At 34.9% G+C, this 18,421-nt stretch overlaps 1 protein-coding gene across 1 annotated transcript in view; it reads right to left on the reverse strand.

Moving 5' to 3' along the window:
- The window catches only part of LOC113225949 (jmjC domain-containing histone demethylation protein 1), a 48,773-nt gene extending 36,078 nt beyond the window's left edge, over positions 1–12,695 (reverse strand). The window contains exons 1-2 of the mRNA XM_026458431.1: positions 12,633–12,695; positions 10,943–11,169 (exon numbers count right to left, since the gene is read on the reverse strand). Of these exons, the coding sequence (XP_026314216.1) occupies positions 10,943–11,169; positions 12,633–12,680 (275 nt within the window). The 5' untranslated portion in view covers positions 12,681–12,695. The remainder of the gene's footprint in view (positions 1–10,942; positions 11,170–12,632) is intronic.
- Between the last annotated feature and the right edge of the window lie 5,726 nt (positions 12,696–18,421).

Genomic DNA, 18,421 nt, shown 5'->3' on the forward strand with positions numbered 1-18,421 from the left:
ATAACAAAAAATGACTGAAAGCCATAACAATATTTCCATAATATTACTTATGTTACTTAAAATATATGCTAATTAAAAAAACCATAGGAGCTTTATTACACATAAAAACTACACTGATAGGTTATTTGTCAACTTATTAAAACCCATACTGACAAAAATGTTGCTAATGACAAAAAACGTCATGACAACAATTTAATAAAAAAGAAAGAAAATCATAGAAACTAGTATACTTATAGACATAAAGTTAATTAAAAGCTTAATAAAAAAAATCAAACAGTGCAAAAGTCAAAATTCGTAAAGTAAAAAAAATTTATACTGCCTTTGGTAAATAAGAAAAAAGTAGAAAAAGCTATAAGCTCTACACTAACAAGTAATCGCGCTCTCTTTTATTAGTGATGTCGGCTGACTGATGACGAATGAATCATGCATTGAATATGTAATTAAGTTTACTTTGCTTTTACGCGAATCAGCCGTTGCTTGGTGTGTTCAAAACAAACACTTATGTTTTAAAATGTGATGATCACACAATGAAAATTTGAAATTAAAGTACTAAACACTGCTAAAAAAATACATTTACACTAATATATTGCAAAAAAACTCAGTAACTAGTTTTACAATAAAAAATTTAAATATTTCTGCAATAAAAAATTTAAATATATTTACATAAATACTCTTGCTTATTTCTAATTTTACGATACTAAACAAGTAATATAAGTGATATGTCAAATCCAAATACTGATTAAGTTAAAAAGATCAATAGAGATACCATATTATCTCCCTTGCATTACTTTAGGGGAATAACCCAAAATTTGGCGGTTAATTGTCTTTAATTCTACGATGCTAATACACGTGATACGTCAATGTCACAATATAAGTGATACGTCAAATCCAAATACTTATTAAGTTAAAAAGATCCATAGAGATATCCTATTATCACATTTGCATTGCACTGGGGAATCACCATAAGATTTGGCAGTTACTTATCTTACTTCTAATTTTACAATATTTATACAAATGATACGTCAAATCCTATACTGATTAAGTTAAAAATATCAATAGAGAAACCCTATCCTTTGCGGCATTGGAAGAATCACCTAAAGATTTATACTTCGTTTTAATCCATTTTGAACAAAATGTATAGAAACAAGTCTCTGACCCGACCATAGAGGGTTTAGTGATGGCCAATTCTAATGCCAACTACAAATCGATTAGTTAATTGAATGAATCGATTTGTTCAATTGAGTCATACTAGCGGTTTTGTTTACATAACCTATATAAGCATATTAAATTTTTTCGAAATCTTAATTTTAATTCCTCCTTGAAATCGTTACACTTAGATACTTGTTCGATTACGATAGAGATTTTCGATTTACTAATCGATTACATAAATTTTGCGTTTTTTTTCGGACAGCACTGTGCTACCATAGACAAGTCATAGATGTATAGACGAAAAATAACCTCACTTTTGGACTACCATTTTTCAAATACGATTTTACAATGCTATTCAAAGGAATATTGTGCGAAAGAGTGATGAGATATCAAGATGAAATGTTCAAAATATACGTGAATGTGTTACTTATTCGGTTTATTGAGTGATTGCTTTAGAAATTTAACCTAACAGTTTTGCTTACTTTTTGTTCAAAATAGATTGGAACAGACTTTAGTACTTGATTTTGTGACAAGTTTATTTAGTTCTTACAATAAGCAGAGGTCGGAATAACCCAAGTATATTTACCGTAACTTCAAGTAATACACATGAAGCTGATAATACCTCCATCTGAAATTTCGGAACTATTAAAAATTAAATGCAAAAACTATAAACAAAATAATTATATTTAAAATTTTTGTTGAATTGATATTCAATTATTTTTGTGAAATTACTCCACTAGTTTGTTGTAATTATTAATACAAAGATCGAACACTCAGAAAAAAATCCTTCGATCCGGCCGCATTCGAACCGACGTCTTCTAGCATGCCGTGCCAGACGCTATACCAACTAGGCTTAGCTTAGGTTCGAATCCGACCGGATCGAAGGAAATTTTTGTAAGTGTTCGATCTTTGTATTAATAATTAAAATAATAATATTTTTGAAATAATTGCATTTAAATAATATTTTTTTACTTCCAAATATATTATATTACCGTAATAAAATAGTTACTAGTTACATATCAAAAATATAAAACAACAATAATTCAGGGATTTTTAAATGAAATTAAATTTTATTTGCTTAAAGCATGGTGAACGTAAGAAGATAGGGGAATATAGTATTTTATTGAAAACATATTTTACCTGACTTTACTTATTACTTAAAATGAATTTAGTTTAGAGATAACACTATCATTGGACATGCACAAGGGATAATTAGTCCATTAATCCCAATATGATAAATATCAATGTTAAAAATTATCAATATGGATAATAATGTTTTGACAAGCACAGAAAAGGGTATGGCGAGGTGGTCCTGGCTCCATGTGCCCAGGAGCGGAGGAATGAGTGTAAACTAAGGAAAGAAATATATAAGAGCTAACGTGGATGGCGTCATTAGAAGAGGACGACCACGAAAACATTCTCAGATCAAATTGAGAGTGTTCTTAAAAAGTGCGTAGTGAGAAGAATAAGGAGCCTGTATGGAAAGATTGATGAATGTAGAAAGTATGTGAAGCTAGAAATTGTCAGGGTGGCGATCCATAGTCTCTGCCTACCCCAATGGCGTCTTAAGGCGTGAGTATAAAAAAATACCAATTTCAGAAGGTGGTATTATGCATTCTTTGTGTATTACTTTCCTGAAATTTAGGTAAATGTACTGAACATATATTATGTAATAGTAGAGCTCCTTGTGAAAGAGTTCGTCCAGGAAAGTATTGCCACCTACCTACCTATTTCTGCCGACAAGCGATAATGTGAGCATTACTGTGTTCCGGTTGTGAAGGATAAGGGTGCCGGTGGAATTACAGGCACTTGGGACTTGTCAACCTGTGTCTCAGGGCAAAGGGCGAAGTGGCAGTGCCCCTCAAACCTTTGAGATTTAAAACTCTAAGTGGCACTGCAACTGCTATAGACAGGCGTGTCGCTTACCACCAAGTTCAATCTCAGCTTATCATCAAGAGCAAGACTTCTTAGTTTCGTCACTTAGTATCATAAAAAAAATATATATTAAATACATCCCTTTGAAAGAGGAAATCACAAATTATAACACAGTAATAAAAATTTCAACGTGTGATAAAACTTTCATAGATTTCTCATAGAACCAAAACAAAGAAAAAACCAAATATAATAAACCAAATACGACGCAAGCACATCGAAAAATTCGTGAGGTCCGCTCGTTCGTTCCGTGGTTTATTTGGCATAGCGTCTGACACGGTGTACTGGAAGACGCTGGTTCGAATCCGGCCGGATCGAAGGAATTTTTTCTGAGTGTTCGATCTTTGTATTAATTATTGTAACGACCTAGTGGAATAATTTCACAAAAAATAATTGAATATCAATTCAATAAAAATTTAATATAACACAGTATTCTGAGTTGTATTTTAAACAGGTTTCAAACAGTTTTAAAATGTTCGAAACTTGTGTTCAAAAAAAAGGAAAAAAGCTTGATTAAACATAGGAAACATAATGTTTACAACACTGAATGATTTGTTTAATGAAATAAGAAACTTCAATCACTGGTCCGAATCGGCACTTTTTTTATATATACTAAATAATACCAAATGACGGGACGAACAATTTGTGCGCCTGGTGGTAAGCGATACGCCTATCTATATCAGTCGCAAGATCTTAGGGTCACTGCCACTGCGCTCGTACCCTGAGACATAAGTTGTCAAGTCCCATGTGCCTGTAATTTCATCAGCTTCTACTTACCCTTCAAAACCGGAACTTGTCGGAAGAAATAGGTAAGGGTAAGGTGGCAGTACTTTCCTGGACGAACTGTTTCATAAGGAGCTCGATATTACATAATATCTCTTAATACCTACTCACTGCCACACGCCCGTCACCCTGAGACATTTATTTTATGAACACGTCTTTACTGGATGTGTACTGTGGCATTACGTAATATGGTTACTTAGTAGCTTAGACTTGGTAATGTGACCAGACTTAGGTATTTGTATTGTTGTGGATAGGATCGAACGTTTCCACGGCTGGTATTTCGCCCTCGCGCAATTCTATTCTAGCTGATAAGCTCTTTGGTGCATCAACATTCGGTAATGTGACTGGCTTTAGGTACTTGAACTGTTGTTGTTAGGAAGACCCGTTTTCACAGTTGAGATTTTACCTTTGCCGAAATTCTACTGAAGCGATAAGCTCTTTGAAAAATATATTTGGTTATTAATTTATAAGACACGTTATCAACATCAGTAAATGTTGACTACATTTGGTAATGTGATGGCTTTCGGTATTTAAATTATTGTGATTAGAAAGACCCGTTTTCACAGCTGATAATTCACCTTCGCCGCAATTCTACTGAAGCGATAAGCTCTTTGAAAAATTTATTTGGTTATTACTTTATAAGACACGTTACCAACAACAGTAAATGTTGAGTATATTTGGTAATGTGATGGCTTTAGGTATTTCAATTGTAGTGTTTAGGAGGGACCACATACATAATTATATCTGTCTGTGGGAGGGACCGTTTTTACGGTTGATATTTCGCCTTCGTCATACTTCTGTTGTAGTTCTGCTGTAGCTGACGAACTCTTTGAAAATTATGTTTTTCTTAAATAATTTATAAGAGACATTACCAACATCTGTGAAGCCAACAACTAAATTACATAAGTACGAAGCACTATTATTTTAAAACCTATTTAACATTACCGAAGAAAAACATATAATAACCCATAACAGTAGAATAAACTAAATGCAAATTACCAACTTGAACCGTCAAAGACAAAAAAGAAACACTAGTTAATTACCACTGCAACGCCTATTACGTAAACTAGCACAAAATAAGCACTTCTTTATATCGTAAACAGATATTAGAGGTGACACAGAACTTACGCTAGATATCTACTTTTACCTAAAAATATCAGTTACCTCAAGGGTCCATCTAGTGATCAATTTGTCATGATGTTGATAAGCTAGCATGTCTATACTTGTTGAGGAAGCACTTTAAACACAATAAAGATTTTATTCAAGAGCGCCATAGATCAGACAGACATTGTCAAACGATGGTAGACTTGTCATATTTTCTTCATTTCATATTTATTTATTAAGCCTTTTTAGCTGAGAGTTGATGTATGTGAGGCTCAAGAGTTGTGTCAGGATAGAGTAAAGTGACGTTCCGTGGTCGCTGCCTACACCTCGTGAGCTTATGTATGTATCTAAGTTTTTAAAAAACAGTACAACGTACTAAAAGAACCGACCTTTAAAGTAATTCACCCCCTAGATTAGCACCCTTAGAGGTGGAATATTTTTCAAATTTCAATGGGACCACTACTGAAGTACCCTCTTTCCAACAAAAAAAGAAACACCAAAATTGTTTCACAAATGCCCGAGTTATCGCGTAACATACATACAAAAAAAAACAAAAACATACAGTCGAGTTGAGAACCTCCTCCTTTTTTTAAGTAGGTTAAAAAATTCATTCCTACAAAATTTTCATTTATGTATACTTATTTTTGTTTTTACCTACGACACCTGTGAATTACATTTGGCAATTATTGTTTTTTTTTATAATTTTAATTGTATTTTGTGATTTCCTACAACTCCTCGAACACATCGAAATCGTCCTTCTCAGAAGACGGCATTGTCGGTCGCCTTCATCGATGGAAGATTTTGCGAAGACCCTGCTGGGCAACCAGCAGGATCACTATAGATTAATGAAAAAGTTCATTATTGTTCTATTAATTACTGACTACCATTTTATCCATTATCTGAGTATTTTAATCACAGCTTAAAATATTATGTCCTGAATAATTAATATGAAATTAATAATTAGATTGTATTCTAAAAAAGAAACTAGTAATTACCGCTACACTAAGTATTACGTAAAGTAGCCCGGGCGCGCTCGGTTTATCAAAGTTAGATAGTATAGATGGCACAAAAATTACGATGGTTAGATAAAAATATCTGAGTTACGCTAAGGGACCACCTAACGATCATTTTATCATGTTGTTGATAAGCTTGCACTGGGTAAAACGCGTTCCAGGCCGGGCGGTGGATCTGATAGACATTTCGTATTTAAGACTTTAAAACGAATTACATTGTGGATGTGTAGATATACTATTTTATCAAAACTGTTTTTTCGCATCTAAATCGCGTATATTTCTTTTTCAAACAAGTCACTTTGTTTGAAAAGATTTCTTTAGAAAAAAAAACAAATGTACACAATTTAGATCCGAAAAAATAGTTTCATTTCCTATGTGTAACAATCGCGAAAACCTAAGAACTCGATATTTTATCGAAATCTATAAACGATATTCTTATTGTGTTGAAATATTAGCGTAAAATATGCCATTTTTGTTATTGATACGAAGGTCGAACAAAAACAAAGAAAAATTCCTTCAAACAAAGGACTCGAACCAACGACTCTTTCGCCAAACCGGGGCTCTCGCTCTCCCAACTGAGCTAAGGAACGAGTAAGCCAGACCTTACGAATTTCTCTTTGCTTTGTTCGAAAAACCTGAAGAAATCTATAAAGGTTTTTTCAACTACCAATCGCCGATTTGTCATTTTTTGAAATTTAATTTGCGAGTTTGAGTCCATGTCTATAAAAACCACGACTTTATTTGTTTCTAGTTCTCGTCTATACTAAAATGTCATTGCTTGATCAATTAATGCTAAAATAGGGCCAAATTTTTTTTGCATAGCGTGTCCTCGCAGGACTTGCCACTACAGCAAGCACATCAATTATGTAGTAGGTTTCTTTTAAGAGCTAAATATATCTATACAAATATGAAAAAAAGAATTAAATGCTTTCAAATAAAAATATCTTAATTTCATAGACAATCCAACTGCTTTTTTTATGATACCAAGTGATGGGACAAACTATACTTCGTTTCAATCCATTTTGAACAAAAAGTAAACAGACAAATCACTGACCTGACCATAGACGGTTTAGTGATGGCCAATTGTAACGCCAACTACAAATCGATTAATTAATTGAATGAATTGATTTGTTCAATTGAGTCATACTAGCGGTTTTCCTAAAATAACCTATATAAGCATATTTAAATTTTCAATTTAAATCCTCCTTCAAATCCTTACACTTAGATACTCGTTCGACTGCGATTGAAATGTTCGGTTTAAAAATCGATTACTGAACTTTAATTGATTGAACCAAATGTTTTTTGTTTCGAACAGCACTTTGCAACCATAGTCAAGTCATAGAAGTATAGAGGAATAATAACCTCACTTTTGGACTATCATTTTTCAAATACGATTTTACGATGCTATTCAAATGAATATTGTTGGAAAAATTGATGATATATCAAGTCGAAATGTTCGAAATATACGTGAAAGTGTTACTTATTCGATTTAATGAGTGATTGCTTTAGAATTTTACCTAAACAGGTTTGTTTACTTTTTGTTCAAAATGGATTGAAACAGACTATAGACATGCGCCTGGTGGTAAAAAGTTGCAATGCCGCTTAGAGCTTTAAATCGCAGAGATCTGAGGGACACTGCCACTGCGCCCGTCACCCTGAGACATAATTTGACACCGTTCAAAACCGGTACGCAGTAAGGCTCACTTTACTTCTTGGCGGCAGAAATAGATAAGGTGGCTATACTTTACGGGACGATTTTTCCCTCAAGGAGCTCTATTGCTACTAAAACCTACAATCGAAAACTCTCTGTTTTCTATTGTCTATAGCAGTGTCCGGACAATGTCGCAATACACTGCGACTGGCATTTCCGGCACTAGCCCGGAGAGCTAGTAGTGGATAAGCTAGGTACCCTCCGGTCCCTCCACCCGCTTAGCTTATTGGGAAATGGAGAGACGTCGTTTTTTCGGCGTCGGGAAGTAAGCGTCCTTACAGCTCCGCCACCAAAGAGATTTGGTAGTGGACTCAGAGTCGACGGATTAGCGGTGGCAACCGCTAATTGTGCAATGCGCAGCGGGAAGTGAGCGTGCCTACAGCTCCGGTACCTATCTGGAGGGTACTATACGTGCACCCGGGGCGGCTCACGGGCGACGGGCGCAGTGGCGTGCCCTTCAGATCTTTGTTATTAAAAGCTCTAGAGTGACCATGTACCATACTATATTTTATTGAAAGACCTTTTAAATCTATTTGTGCAATATGGAAATTAAAAAATAAGCATGTGTGACATCGCGCTACGAGCTACTCACCTCCCTTCTGTCAACATGATTCATCCAATTTTGTATTCTCCATGACCCACGTCTTTTAGAACTTTCTTTCTTAATATGATCGTAATTCTGCGTCACCAATTATTCCTTTGTACGTATTATAGTAGTAGTACATAGCACAACATGTAGCACTATATCATCATATATAATATATATATATATATATATATATACACCGAGCCCTATACCCGGGTGGTCGCTTACAGATTACGGGGTGTGCTTATGCTCTTCGGTAGCACAGCGATAATATTCACTATGGGCGCTTGATGAAGAGGTTCCATATTCTTATTTGAGTCAATTTATGAAAAAATATTTTTAAGTTGGTCCTGGTCAGGGTATTCTGGGTACTGCCTTCAGAATTATCGTTACTCTGGTACTCATAGTACAGGAAACTCCCTAGTTTGGGACCAGAAATCTGAAGTGATTGTCTGGCATTTTTTCCCATACACACACACACACATACAATACATCTTTTTGGCATAGCTTCCAATAAAAAAGAATCTAACAGAGAGACGGTCGACAAGAACGCTATAAGTTGTATAAACATATTTCCACTACATCGGGGAGTATGCTTACATTTTGAACAATTGTAAAATCTAGTCCCCGTATACTACCTACGTAAGGTGGCGTGCGGACGCTTCGGGCTTCGCCCTCCGCTAGACCTCGGCCTACGGCCTCGGCACTTGTGACTTTAAAAAAATTAACATAGCTCTTTAATGGCGGTCATATTGATCAATGGCAGAAAGTAAATTTTGACTGAAAATTATTATTAAACACCCATAGAGGTCCCCACATGCCGATTTTCAGCTGAAATAGAGCAAATTTACATGTGCCGCCAAAAAGTTTGTATGGCAGACATATTGAAAAATAGCGAAAAATAAATTTTCACCGCAAATTATTATCAAGCGCTCCTATAGACCCCCATATGCCAATTTTCAAAGGGATCAGCAATTTTTGTTCTGCCGCCAACGAACGCTTCTATGACGGCCATATTTGAAAATGGCGAAAAACAAATTTTGAGCATAAATTAATATCCGGCATTTCTAGTGGCCTTCACATGCCAATTTTCAGTCGAATCAAAGCAAATCTCTTTCGGCAGCTATTTTTAACGAAAAAAACACTTATATGGCAGCCATATTAAAAAATGGCGAAAATAAATTTTTGACCCCAAATTATGATTAAGAACTCCTAAAGACCCTCGCATGCCAATTTTCGGATCGAAGCAAGTTTTTCTTCGGCTGCCACTTGCAAATAGCCATCTTGGATTTTTTTAACCCAGGCAGTTGACCAGTGTTACCCTCTATGACATTCCTTCAAGCACCTCCTACCTATCTCTAATAGTTTCCGTAATAGGAGGCTTTGAAATTTGTATAGCGACCATCTTGTTTATTTGAATTTCGAAAATTTTTTACTTCCCACGGAAATTGACCAGGGTGTATCTCATAAAAATGCACAAATATCCCCCCCCGTGTACTATAGTTTCTGCAGGCCGTTAATCACTTGTTTACATTTTCCACATTCATGTCTTTTCATATTTGATGCCTTGGAGCCTATCCGCGTACAACGGTATAAAAATCTTTTTTCTACCATATCGGGAAGTATGCTTTCTATTTTTCTAAATGAGTCTAGACTTGTAGCTATCTATACATATATAGATATATAATTATATAATAGTTCAGCCTCTTGAAATTTCACAATAACGGATTTATTTTTTGGGTCGAAATTGCTTTATTTGCTTTATCAAACATACACTATATAAAAGTCACAGATGACTGATATGGGACACGTAACGTTGGAATATTTGAAAAATCAAATTACGCGATATAGGTCCAAGATTTTTTTTTCCGAAATCCGACTATACTTAAGTAACTTTAATTTTGGACAATATTTATTAAGATCCAAGTACATATTTATATTGAATGAAAATATGATATTTACTTAATACCTTTATCTAGATATCTTTATTTAAACTGTTAGTCAGTAATCATTACCTAATTTCACCGATAATTATTGCTACGCATTTCATTTCAAATAGTAATTTACACACGAAAAAAATTCTTTCTGTGAAATCGTTTATAACCCAGTCTTTACGAATAAAGACCTCTTATAAGCTAATTAAGAATTAGGTTTTATCACTGTTGTTCTACTATCCGATTTTCAGGCGAATATTTCTTAAATGCCTTTATCACAAACAAGTTGATAAATTCATAATCAAACCTATATTGAAAACAAAATAAAAGGAAACGCGATATTTGTTAGGTGTAATACAAAACAAAGTACGTCTACTGGGTGCCTCAATATTCAACCTATATGAATAGAGGTAGCTGTTTTGTGAATAAAACAGCTGATTTAAGTTTGTATTGAGAAATCGTAAATATGTGGATTCCCAAAAATTGTCACCAAATGTTCATTTGAAACAATTTGAAACAAACTATTAAATATTACAAAACAAAAAAAAAATATATAAAAAACGTGCAATTTAACTGGAAGAAAACCTAGAAAAAATTGTATTTTCTTGAACAGCATTGTTATAATGAACAGATTACAGTCAATCTTCTAAACAAAAATACACAAATTGAATCTTTGAATGTGGTTATTAACCTGTTTCCAGGTAGAGCCATAAAATAAAAATTAACTTACCTCAACCCCAATCCAATCTTGTCTTTGAATAGCAATGGTGTAGTAAATCCATTTTTTTGCAGGTAAGAAACAGTGAGATCAGCTCCATGCATTTCTAGTATGGAGCCAGAGTGTTCAAAGCGGGCACTCTCCAGCTTGTCAGCCAGAGAGAACCCACGGCCTCCCTCTGCTTCATCGTCCCCAAGAGCCCATTCATCAGAATATAGTTTGCGCTGCTTGCGTTCTCGCTGTTAACAAATATATAAACACAGTGTTTATCTACAACATGGGAGTATTTATCTATGGAGTGTGAAAATGCTGATATTACAATATTTATAAAACTTTACAATTTTATGTAGTAAGTGTCCTGAATAATAAACAAGTTTTATGCACTCACTATTATGTCAAAACTAAAATGCTCTAATAAATTTTTACCTTAAATTGTAGCATTACAAGGGCGTGAAATATATGTATTATTGTCATACTAATGAGTGTGTGCAACATTTCTTATAAATGCAATCTATTTATTATAATAGCCAATAATTAAAGCTTATTTTTCTTATGAAAATCTGACAAGTAAAATTACATGTTGACTTTGTGTTCTAATTAGGTAATAATAATTATTAATAAGTATGATATAATGAACATGTGTACGGATGAACCTGCTACCATATGCAATAGCATGACAGCTGGTGCATACTGCAATTGCAATGCATAGTAAAGAGATCAAGTTATTTATAGTCCTGTTGAAGGATTGGCCTCCCCATTGATATAATATTGAATAATGTTGCAACATATTTCAGTACAAAAGTCTTCCTCCCAGGGACATTACAGTAAATATAAGTGAAACTGAAACCCAAAACTGTGCTAGAGAAACTTTCACTTTTTGTGAAAGAGTCTGTCACAACTTTTTTAACCTGATAAATATTTCTAAAAACCTCATTTAAAGAAAATAACATACATAGTATATTATAAGCTTATGTATCAATATAAAGTAATTTATTTTTTTACCAAGGCCATTGAAATGCGACCAAAGTGAAGCGGCATTCTTATAACTTATAACAATAAAACTTTAGATGCGAGGGTTGTTTGCCTTCGCAGTGTCAAACAAAGAACTCTGTTGATACGAAGAACGTGTCGAATATTATAATCAATTTTACGTATAGTTTGGCCAACTAGTAATCGCACAGCGAACAAAACATTAGTCGTCGTGTAATAAAGCAGATTACGAGGCTCGACGTGTGGTCGCAGCGACGAGCGTCCACCGCGCACGCCCCGGGCCTGTCCTCTCCGCCAGCCCGCGGGAGGGAAACGCCTTTCGTCCCTACCGGAGGCCCATTATGCCTAGCGGCTGTCGTCGCCGCTGCGCGTCTCTATGCCTCTCTCAAACCGATGCCGGTTCTTCGCAGTGCTGCGATCTCCGGAACTATTATAGATTTTGACACCTCCTCGCATGCGCGAATGCATACGGCCGCCGCGTTTCAAACTCGGTCGAGGCATGATCGCAAAAAACCCAAGTCCGATGACCTACGATGATCATCATCAATGATGAACATTTAGTTTCAAACACGACAGCGTCCATATTCCGACGACTTTAGCGAATCGATACACGATGCAGCGATGCACCATTTCATGTTTACGTGATCCCAGATAAAGCCACCATGGCGTCACCCGGGACTAAATACGTAAAAATGTAACCATAAACACTTACCAGCTGCCTTGGAACTTGTTTTTTGTTGTTCAGCAGTGTTTCCGACATGTTTCTGTTAGTCAGAAACACTGCGCCACGAATTTAACACTATTTTACGTAAATATTTTACACGGAGCACGAGAAAAAGTAACGCAATCCACCATTTGCAACAGTTCACACTGCTGCCAACAACGCGGCGAGCAATCACTCCGGTAATTTACTTGAAGTTGGCAGCGCGGAAAACGTTCTATTGGTTTATTTATGAAATGCGATGGTGGGAACTTTTAAAACATCGTCATTCTATCGTAAACATATCTTGCGGAACAAAATTATTGATATTATAAATCAAAATCAAATGTTGTAAATGTTGTAAACTAATAAAAGGTATTGAATATAAACGGCTGTAACTTTAAGAAGAATGATTTGTGGTTGAATGGGAACTCATCATCAGAATTCGATTATTTATTTAATTTTCTAAGTGATTGTTTGTCTGTCAGTTCTCCGACAAGAAGTTAAATAAATAAATAAATAAATAAATAGTTACAGAAATATCGATTTACAAATACAGTTCTAAAGGCGCAAAATTGTATGAAAAAATTAAAAATTATTTTTTGACAGATTTACGTAAAGCCATTGGAGATTGGAAATAGCAGTATTAAAGAAAAATAATTGAATTATATTATGATTATATTACAATAAAATTGACAATCGCCTTTCCATTTACTGTTAATAGAGCTTAAACAAATAAAATAAATAACACTATACAGAAAGGTTAAAATTAAGTAAATAAATTAAGTAAACAGTTCTAACACTAAATATTTTTTTATCAAATAAAAATAACAATAACCTAAGATAATCTTTGTGAATATTTAATGATGCAATATTAAATTAGAGCGTGACAGTGCATTTTGAAGATTTTTCTGCCCGGCCCGTATTGCATAGAGAGGGAGGTATCATGAAAGGGTGGACATCCCAGCTCCCTCACCCCCTCCCAAACACCTTTCCCTTACTTAAATAACTTCGATCAGAACTCTATCTGAATATAATATGTTCCGTACAGCATTTTGTTTGATGTTATTTCTTTTCAGAGCATGATCACCATTGGATTAACTAGATATTTCTTTTCGTTGCCTAGTGTTTTTTTACAACAACTGAATTCTTTTCTTGTACAGTATTATGCCTAAGGCCTTGTGCCGTGATGTAGCACTGACAGCAAACACAAAATAAATAGCAAATAGAAGCTATCAAGTGGTGTTGCCAAGTTAGTGTTTTCGCCCCTAAATATGGGGAAATTGTTACTTGAGTAGTTTTTTAAATACTCGGATATTTTTTAACTTATTTACTTGGACAGTATGTTATTTTACATGTAGTAATGATTGATGTGGCAGGTAAATAAAGAAATTGTTATTGATTGTTGTATTATGAGGTTTCGGGTATTTATAAGTTAGGCTGACTACTACTGAACCGTGGCAATGTTGACATACAGCTATATGTATATGTAGCTCATAAGCTGTCCAAAGCGGAATGGACTCTACAATCGTAATTTTATTTGCCATTATATTTTAAGCGCCTTATTAAATGAAAAAGTGTGTCGAAGTGTCAATTACCAAACAAGAACTTTTTGCTCTAATATTTCTATAAGGTTATACTTACGTTCTAATTTACTATATTTTCCTGACCGGGACTTTATACGTATTATTTAAGTTTATTTAGCCTTATTGCGATTGAGTTTTACAATCCTTCGCTTCTTAGAAAATTATTTTTTCAAGACGTCTTGTCACGTGGTTAAAATTGTTGAATTGCCTGTCTAATGGTCGTATTCCAGAACTCTACTCAGTGCTCAAGTCATGACTTGAGTATTATTTGAAGCACTGGAAATCATACTCAAGTCCTTGCCATTAGAGTCGTATTTCCAGTGTGTGACAGCATACTCAAGTCCTGACTTGCGAATTGAGTAGAGTTCTGTCTATGCTCAAGTCAGGATTTGAGCAGACTTGAGTATGATTTCAAGCACTGGAAATACGACCCTAATGGCGAGGACTTGAGTATGATTTTCAGTGCTCACTGCAATACTCAAGTCCTGACTTGAGTATTGAGTAGAGTTCCGGAATACGACCCTTAGGGTCGTATTCTAGAACACTATTAAATGCTCAAGTCAGGATTGCACTGGCAACACAAGCACTGGAAATACGACCCTAATGGCAGGGACTTGAGTATGATTTCGAGTGCTTTAAACCATACTCAAACCCTGACTTGAGCATTGAGTAGAGTTCTAGAATACGATCCTAAGGGTCGTATTCTAGAACTGTACTCAATGCTCAAGTCAGGATTTGAGCAGACTTGAGTATGATTTCAAACACTGGAAATACGACCCTAAAGGCAAGGACTTGAGTATGATTTCTAGTGCTATAAATCATACTCAAGTCCTGACTTGAGCATTGAGTAGAGTTCTGGAATACGACTCTTAGAGTCGTATTCTAGAACTCTACTTAATGCTCAAGTCAGGATTTGAGTATGGTTTAAACCACTCGAAATCATACTCAAGTCCTTGCCATTAGGGTCCTATTTCCAGAGCTTGAAATCATACTCAAGTCTGCTAAAGTCCTGACTTGAGCATTGAGTAGAGTTCTGGAATACGACCCTTAGTTTTACATACAAACGATGTTGTCAGTAATGTAAAATAATTTAAGACCCACTTTAAAAATTAAGTTTTGAGTAAATAGTAGTTTTGTCCCCAATAGCCCCGATTACGTACATCATGAACATAGGTACCTATAGAACGCTCTGGATTTGATTGTCGCCAGTGAGCTGGCGGTGATTTTTTTTTTAATATGCCCAGTAGGTATAGTTTTTCTATTATCATTAGTTTGTTACCGTAAAATCTGCATGTCGGAGAAAACAGTTAAATTCTCAAGACATTACGCCTGGTGCAGGACAATACCTTTAATCTTCTCCCAAGAAGAAAGCAGTGTTTAGCAGTATAATGAAAAAAAATCAATACAAGTGCAGCTATTTTCAATGATTTAACATTCACTGGGTTCGCGGAGTAACAAAATAATTTCCTTCCATTTTTATTAGCATGGATTTCCGCAAAGTAACGCCTGAATATATTAATAACTACAGGCCTTAATAAACGCAGAGCAACGCGTAATGGCTGTCTGATTTCGGGAGTGGACGCCATTAGCAACTCATTAACTTTACTGCAATCGCCACTTCACCTGACAAGCATGGCGATTATGGCAAATCACCTTGGTTTTTCATAAAGATATAGAGGCAACAGTAGACTATTACAAACTCAAAATAAATAGGTTCTTCGTATCGTATCGGTGGCAAATACTGTGTGCTTATCATCGTGGTGAAATGGTTTGCCAATCGCAAGTTGTTGCCCCGGGTGCGTCAGGCATACAGAAAAGGAATGATATGTCATATATATAATATATATTTCATAGGTAAACAAATTAGATTTGAAATCGTCACATTGATTAAACTCTACTACTTCTTCGTAAGGCTGATTCCCTTGAGAAGAATGAGTAATTCTTAATAACAGCAGAGTGAAAGAGTACGTCCAGGAAATTACTGCCACCTTACCCATTTCTGCCGCCAAGCAGTAATGTCAGCATTACTGTGTTCCGTTTTGAAGGGTTGGGGTGCTGGTGAAATTACAGGCACACGGGACTTGTCAGCTTATGTCTCAGGGTGACGGGTGGCAGTACCCTTCAGATTTTTGCGATTTAAAGCTCGGTGTGACACTGCAACTGTTACGGATAGGCGTGTGGCTTACCATCAGGCGCACGACTCATTCATCTCGTCGCTTGATACTTAAAAAAACTGCCACTACCTATTTCTACCGCCAAGTAATATAAGCATTACTGTGTTCCGATTTTAAAGGGTAGGGGTGCAGCTCTGAGTGGTGTTGCTTTCCATCAGGTGCCCGACTTGTTCGTTCTGTCACTAGGTATCATAAAAAAAGGAAGAAGAAGGTACCAAGAATTGCTCTTTGTAAACAGACATTTGTGTACATTTATCATTTACAATATTTATTTTAAGCATGGTAATAGATCAAGACAATCTGCAAGCGCTAAACGGGTCACTACCATGGATTTTTGTACGAGTACCTGCGAATTGTACCTTTACGTTAGTTTTGTTTCATTACAGTTTGACACCTCGTAAAAGGCAAATTTTGAATCACTTGGAATCTTATTACAGTTTCTTTTATATCACTATTTTTCATTTAAAAAAAGACCATTATAGGAAATGAAACTATTTTTCCAGGTTTAAATCGCATATATTTGCTTTTTTTTTTCAAACAAACCAACGTTTCGGGCTCTTTACATCCCGTTGTCGCGGTTGACTGAAGTGTAAAGTCATCAACCAATTACGTCTAATATTAATGCAAACCACCCTATTTTTTCACTATAGTTACAAAAGTTAGTAATTAAATACCTTATTTTTAATTTTACAAAGAACATTTAAATTAAAATTACAGAGACCTTATAAAAATGACAATATTTCAGCTCGTAATTGTGCTCATGACAACTAAACTTACATAGGAAACGCGTAGACGCCTTTCAACGGACTTCAAAAAAGGAGAAGGTTCATTGGACTGTATGTTTTTCTTATTTTTATATGTTTGTTATGTATGATAATTTTTGATGACGGCATTTGTGAACCGATTTTGATGATTCTTTTTTTGTTGGAACATCAGATGTGGTCCCATTTAAATTTGAAATAAATATTACACCTCCAAGGTTGGCAAACTAGGGTATGAATGACTTTTAAGGTCGGTTTTTTAGTACTCTGTACTGTCTTTTTTTAATTTTTTTGCACGAAAATAAAATCCGGTGAATTATTAAGTCATTGTTATTTATATTGTTTGTAATATAGTTTTGCGAGGTTGTAAGTACTATAAGTAACCCAGTATATAAGTAGTTATTAATTTGTAATACCTAGGTACTACTATTCCCGAACTTATCTGCCTTAAAAAGTATGAATAATACGATTATCTCACAAATTGCTATGTTGACTTATAGTGTCCCAAATAAAGGTGCCTTATCCCAGCGTGAGCATAATGGAGTTTTTAAAATTGAATTAATGACGTAAAAAGTCGTTCATTAGTCGGTCCACCATTTAAAGTTGCAAGATTGTTTTAGTATCCACTATTGTTCCAACGACACCATTTTTCAGTTTTAACAAACACAGCAACTGGCTTAAATCTAATTGCACGCAGAAAACGTTGTTATCGATTCTAGTCGCATAATTCTGCAATTAGTCGCTAGTTATTTCCAGTTATTTCATTTATAGAAACCGTTCTGTAGAAAAACCATTTCACATAATTATGATTTATTTAATGTATAAAAAAATAAATAATAACTATGTGAAATGGTATTTCTACAGAACTGTTCCATTTTTTAAATTAAATTTAATTAATCGAATATACCCTATATGTGGCCGGTAGAGTTCTCCATATCCGCTAGATTTTTTGAGTTTGCAAAAATATTAAATATATCACACTAAACGGTTTTTTATTTACTATACTAAAATGAATAACTTTTAAACCACCAATTTCTGTACCCCAATAGTCAAATCGATTGATAATACTCATCCCTACCTACTCATTTCGTTGACTGTCACTTCCGGGCCACCTTGTTTAAAACACGCGCCAAAATATTTTACATATTTTTTTCGTACTGCTCTCACCGAACCCTAATTCTTCGACACAGTTTTGGACTACTTTCGTCGATGTATTTTTTACATCACTTTATTGAAACAGTGAAAATTGCATAAAATATTCCCATACAACTTGTCACAAT

Source organism: Hyposmocoma kahamanoa, unplaced genomic scaffold, assembly GCF_003589595.1.
Source record: "Hyposmocoma kahamanoa isolate Upper Pololo Valley unplaced genomic scaffold, ASM358959v1 180, whole genome shotgun sequence".
NCBI classification, from domain to species: Eukaryota; Metazoa; Arthropoda; class Insecta; order Lepidoptera; family Cosmopterigidae; genus Hyposmocoma; species Hyposmocoma kahamanoa.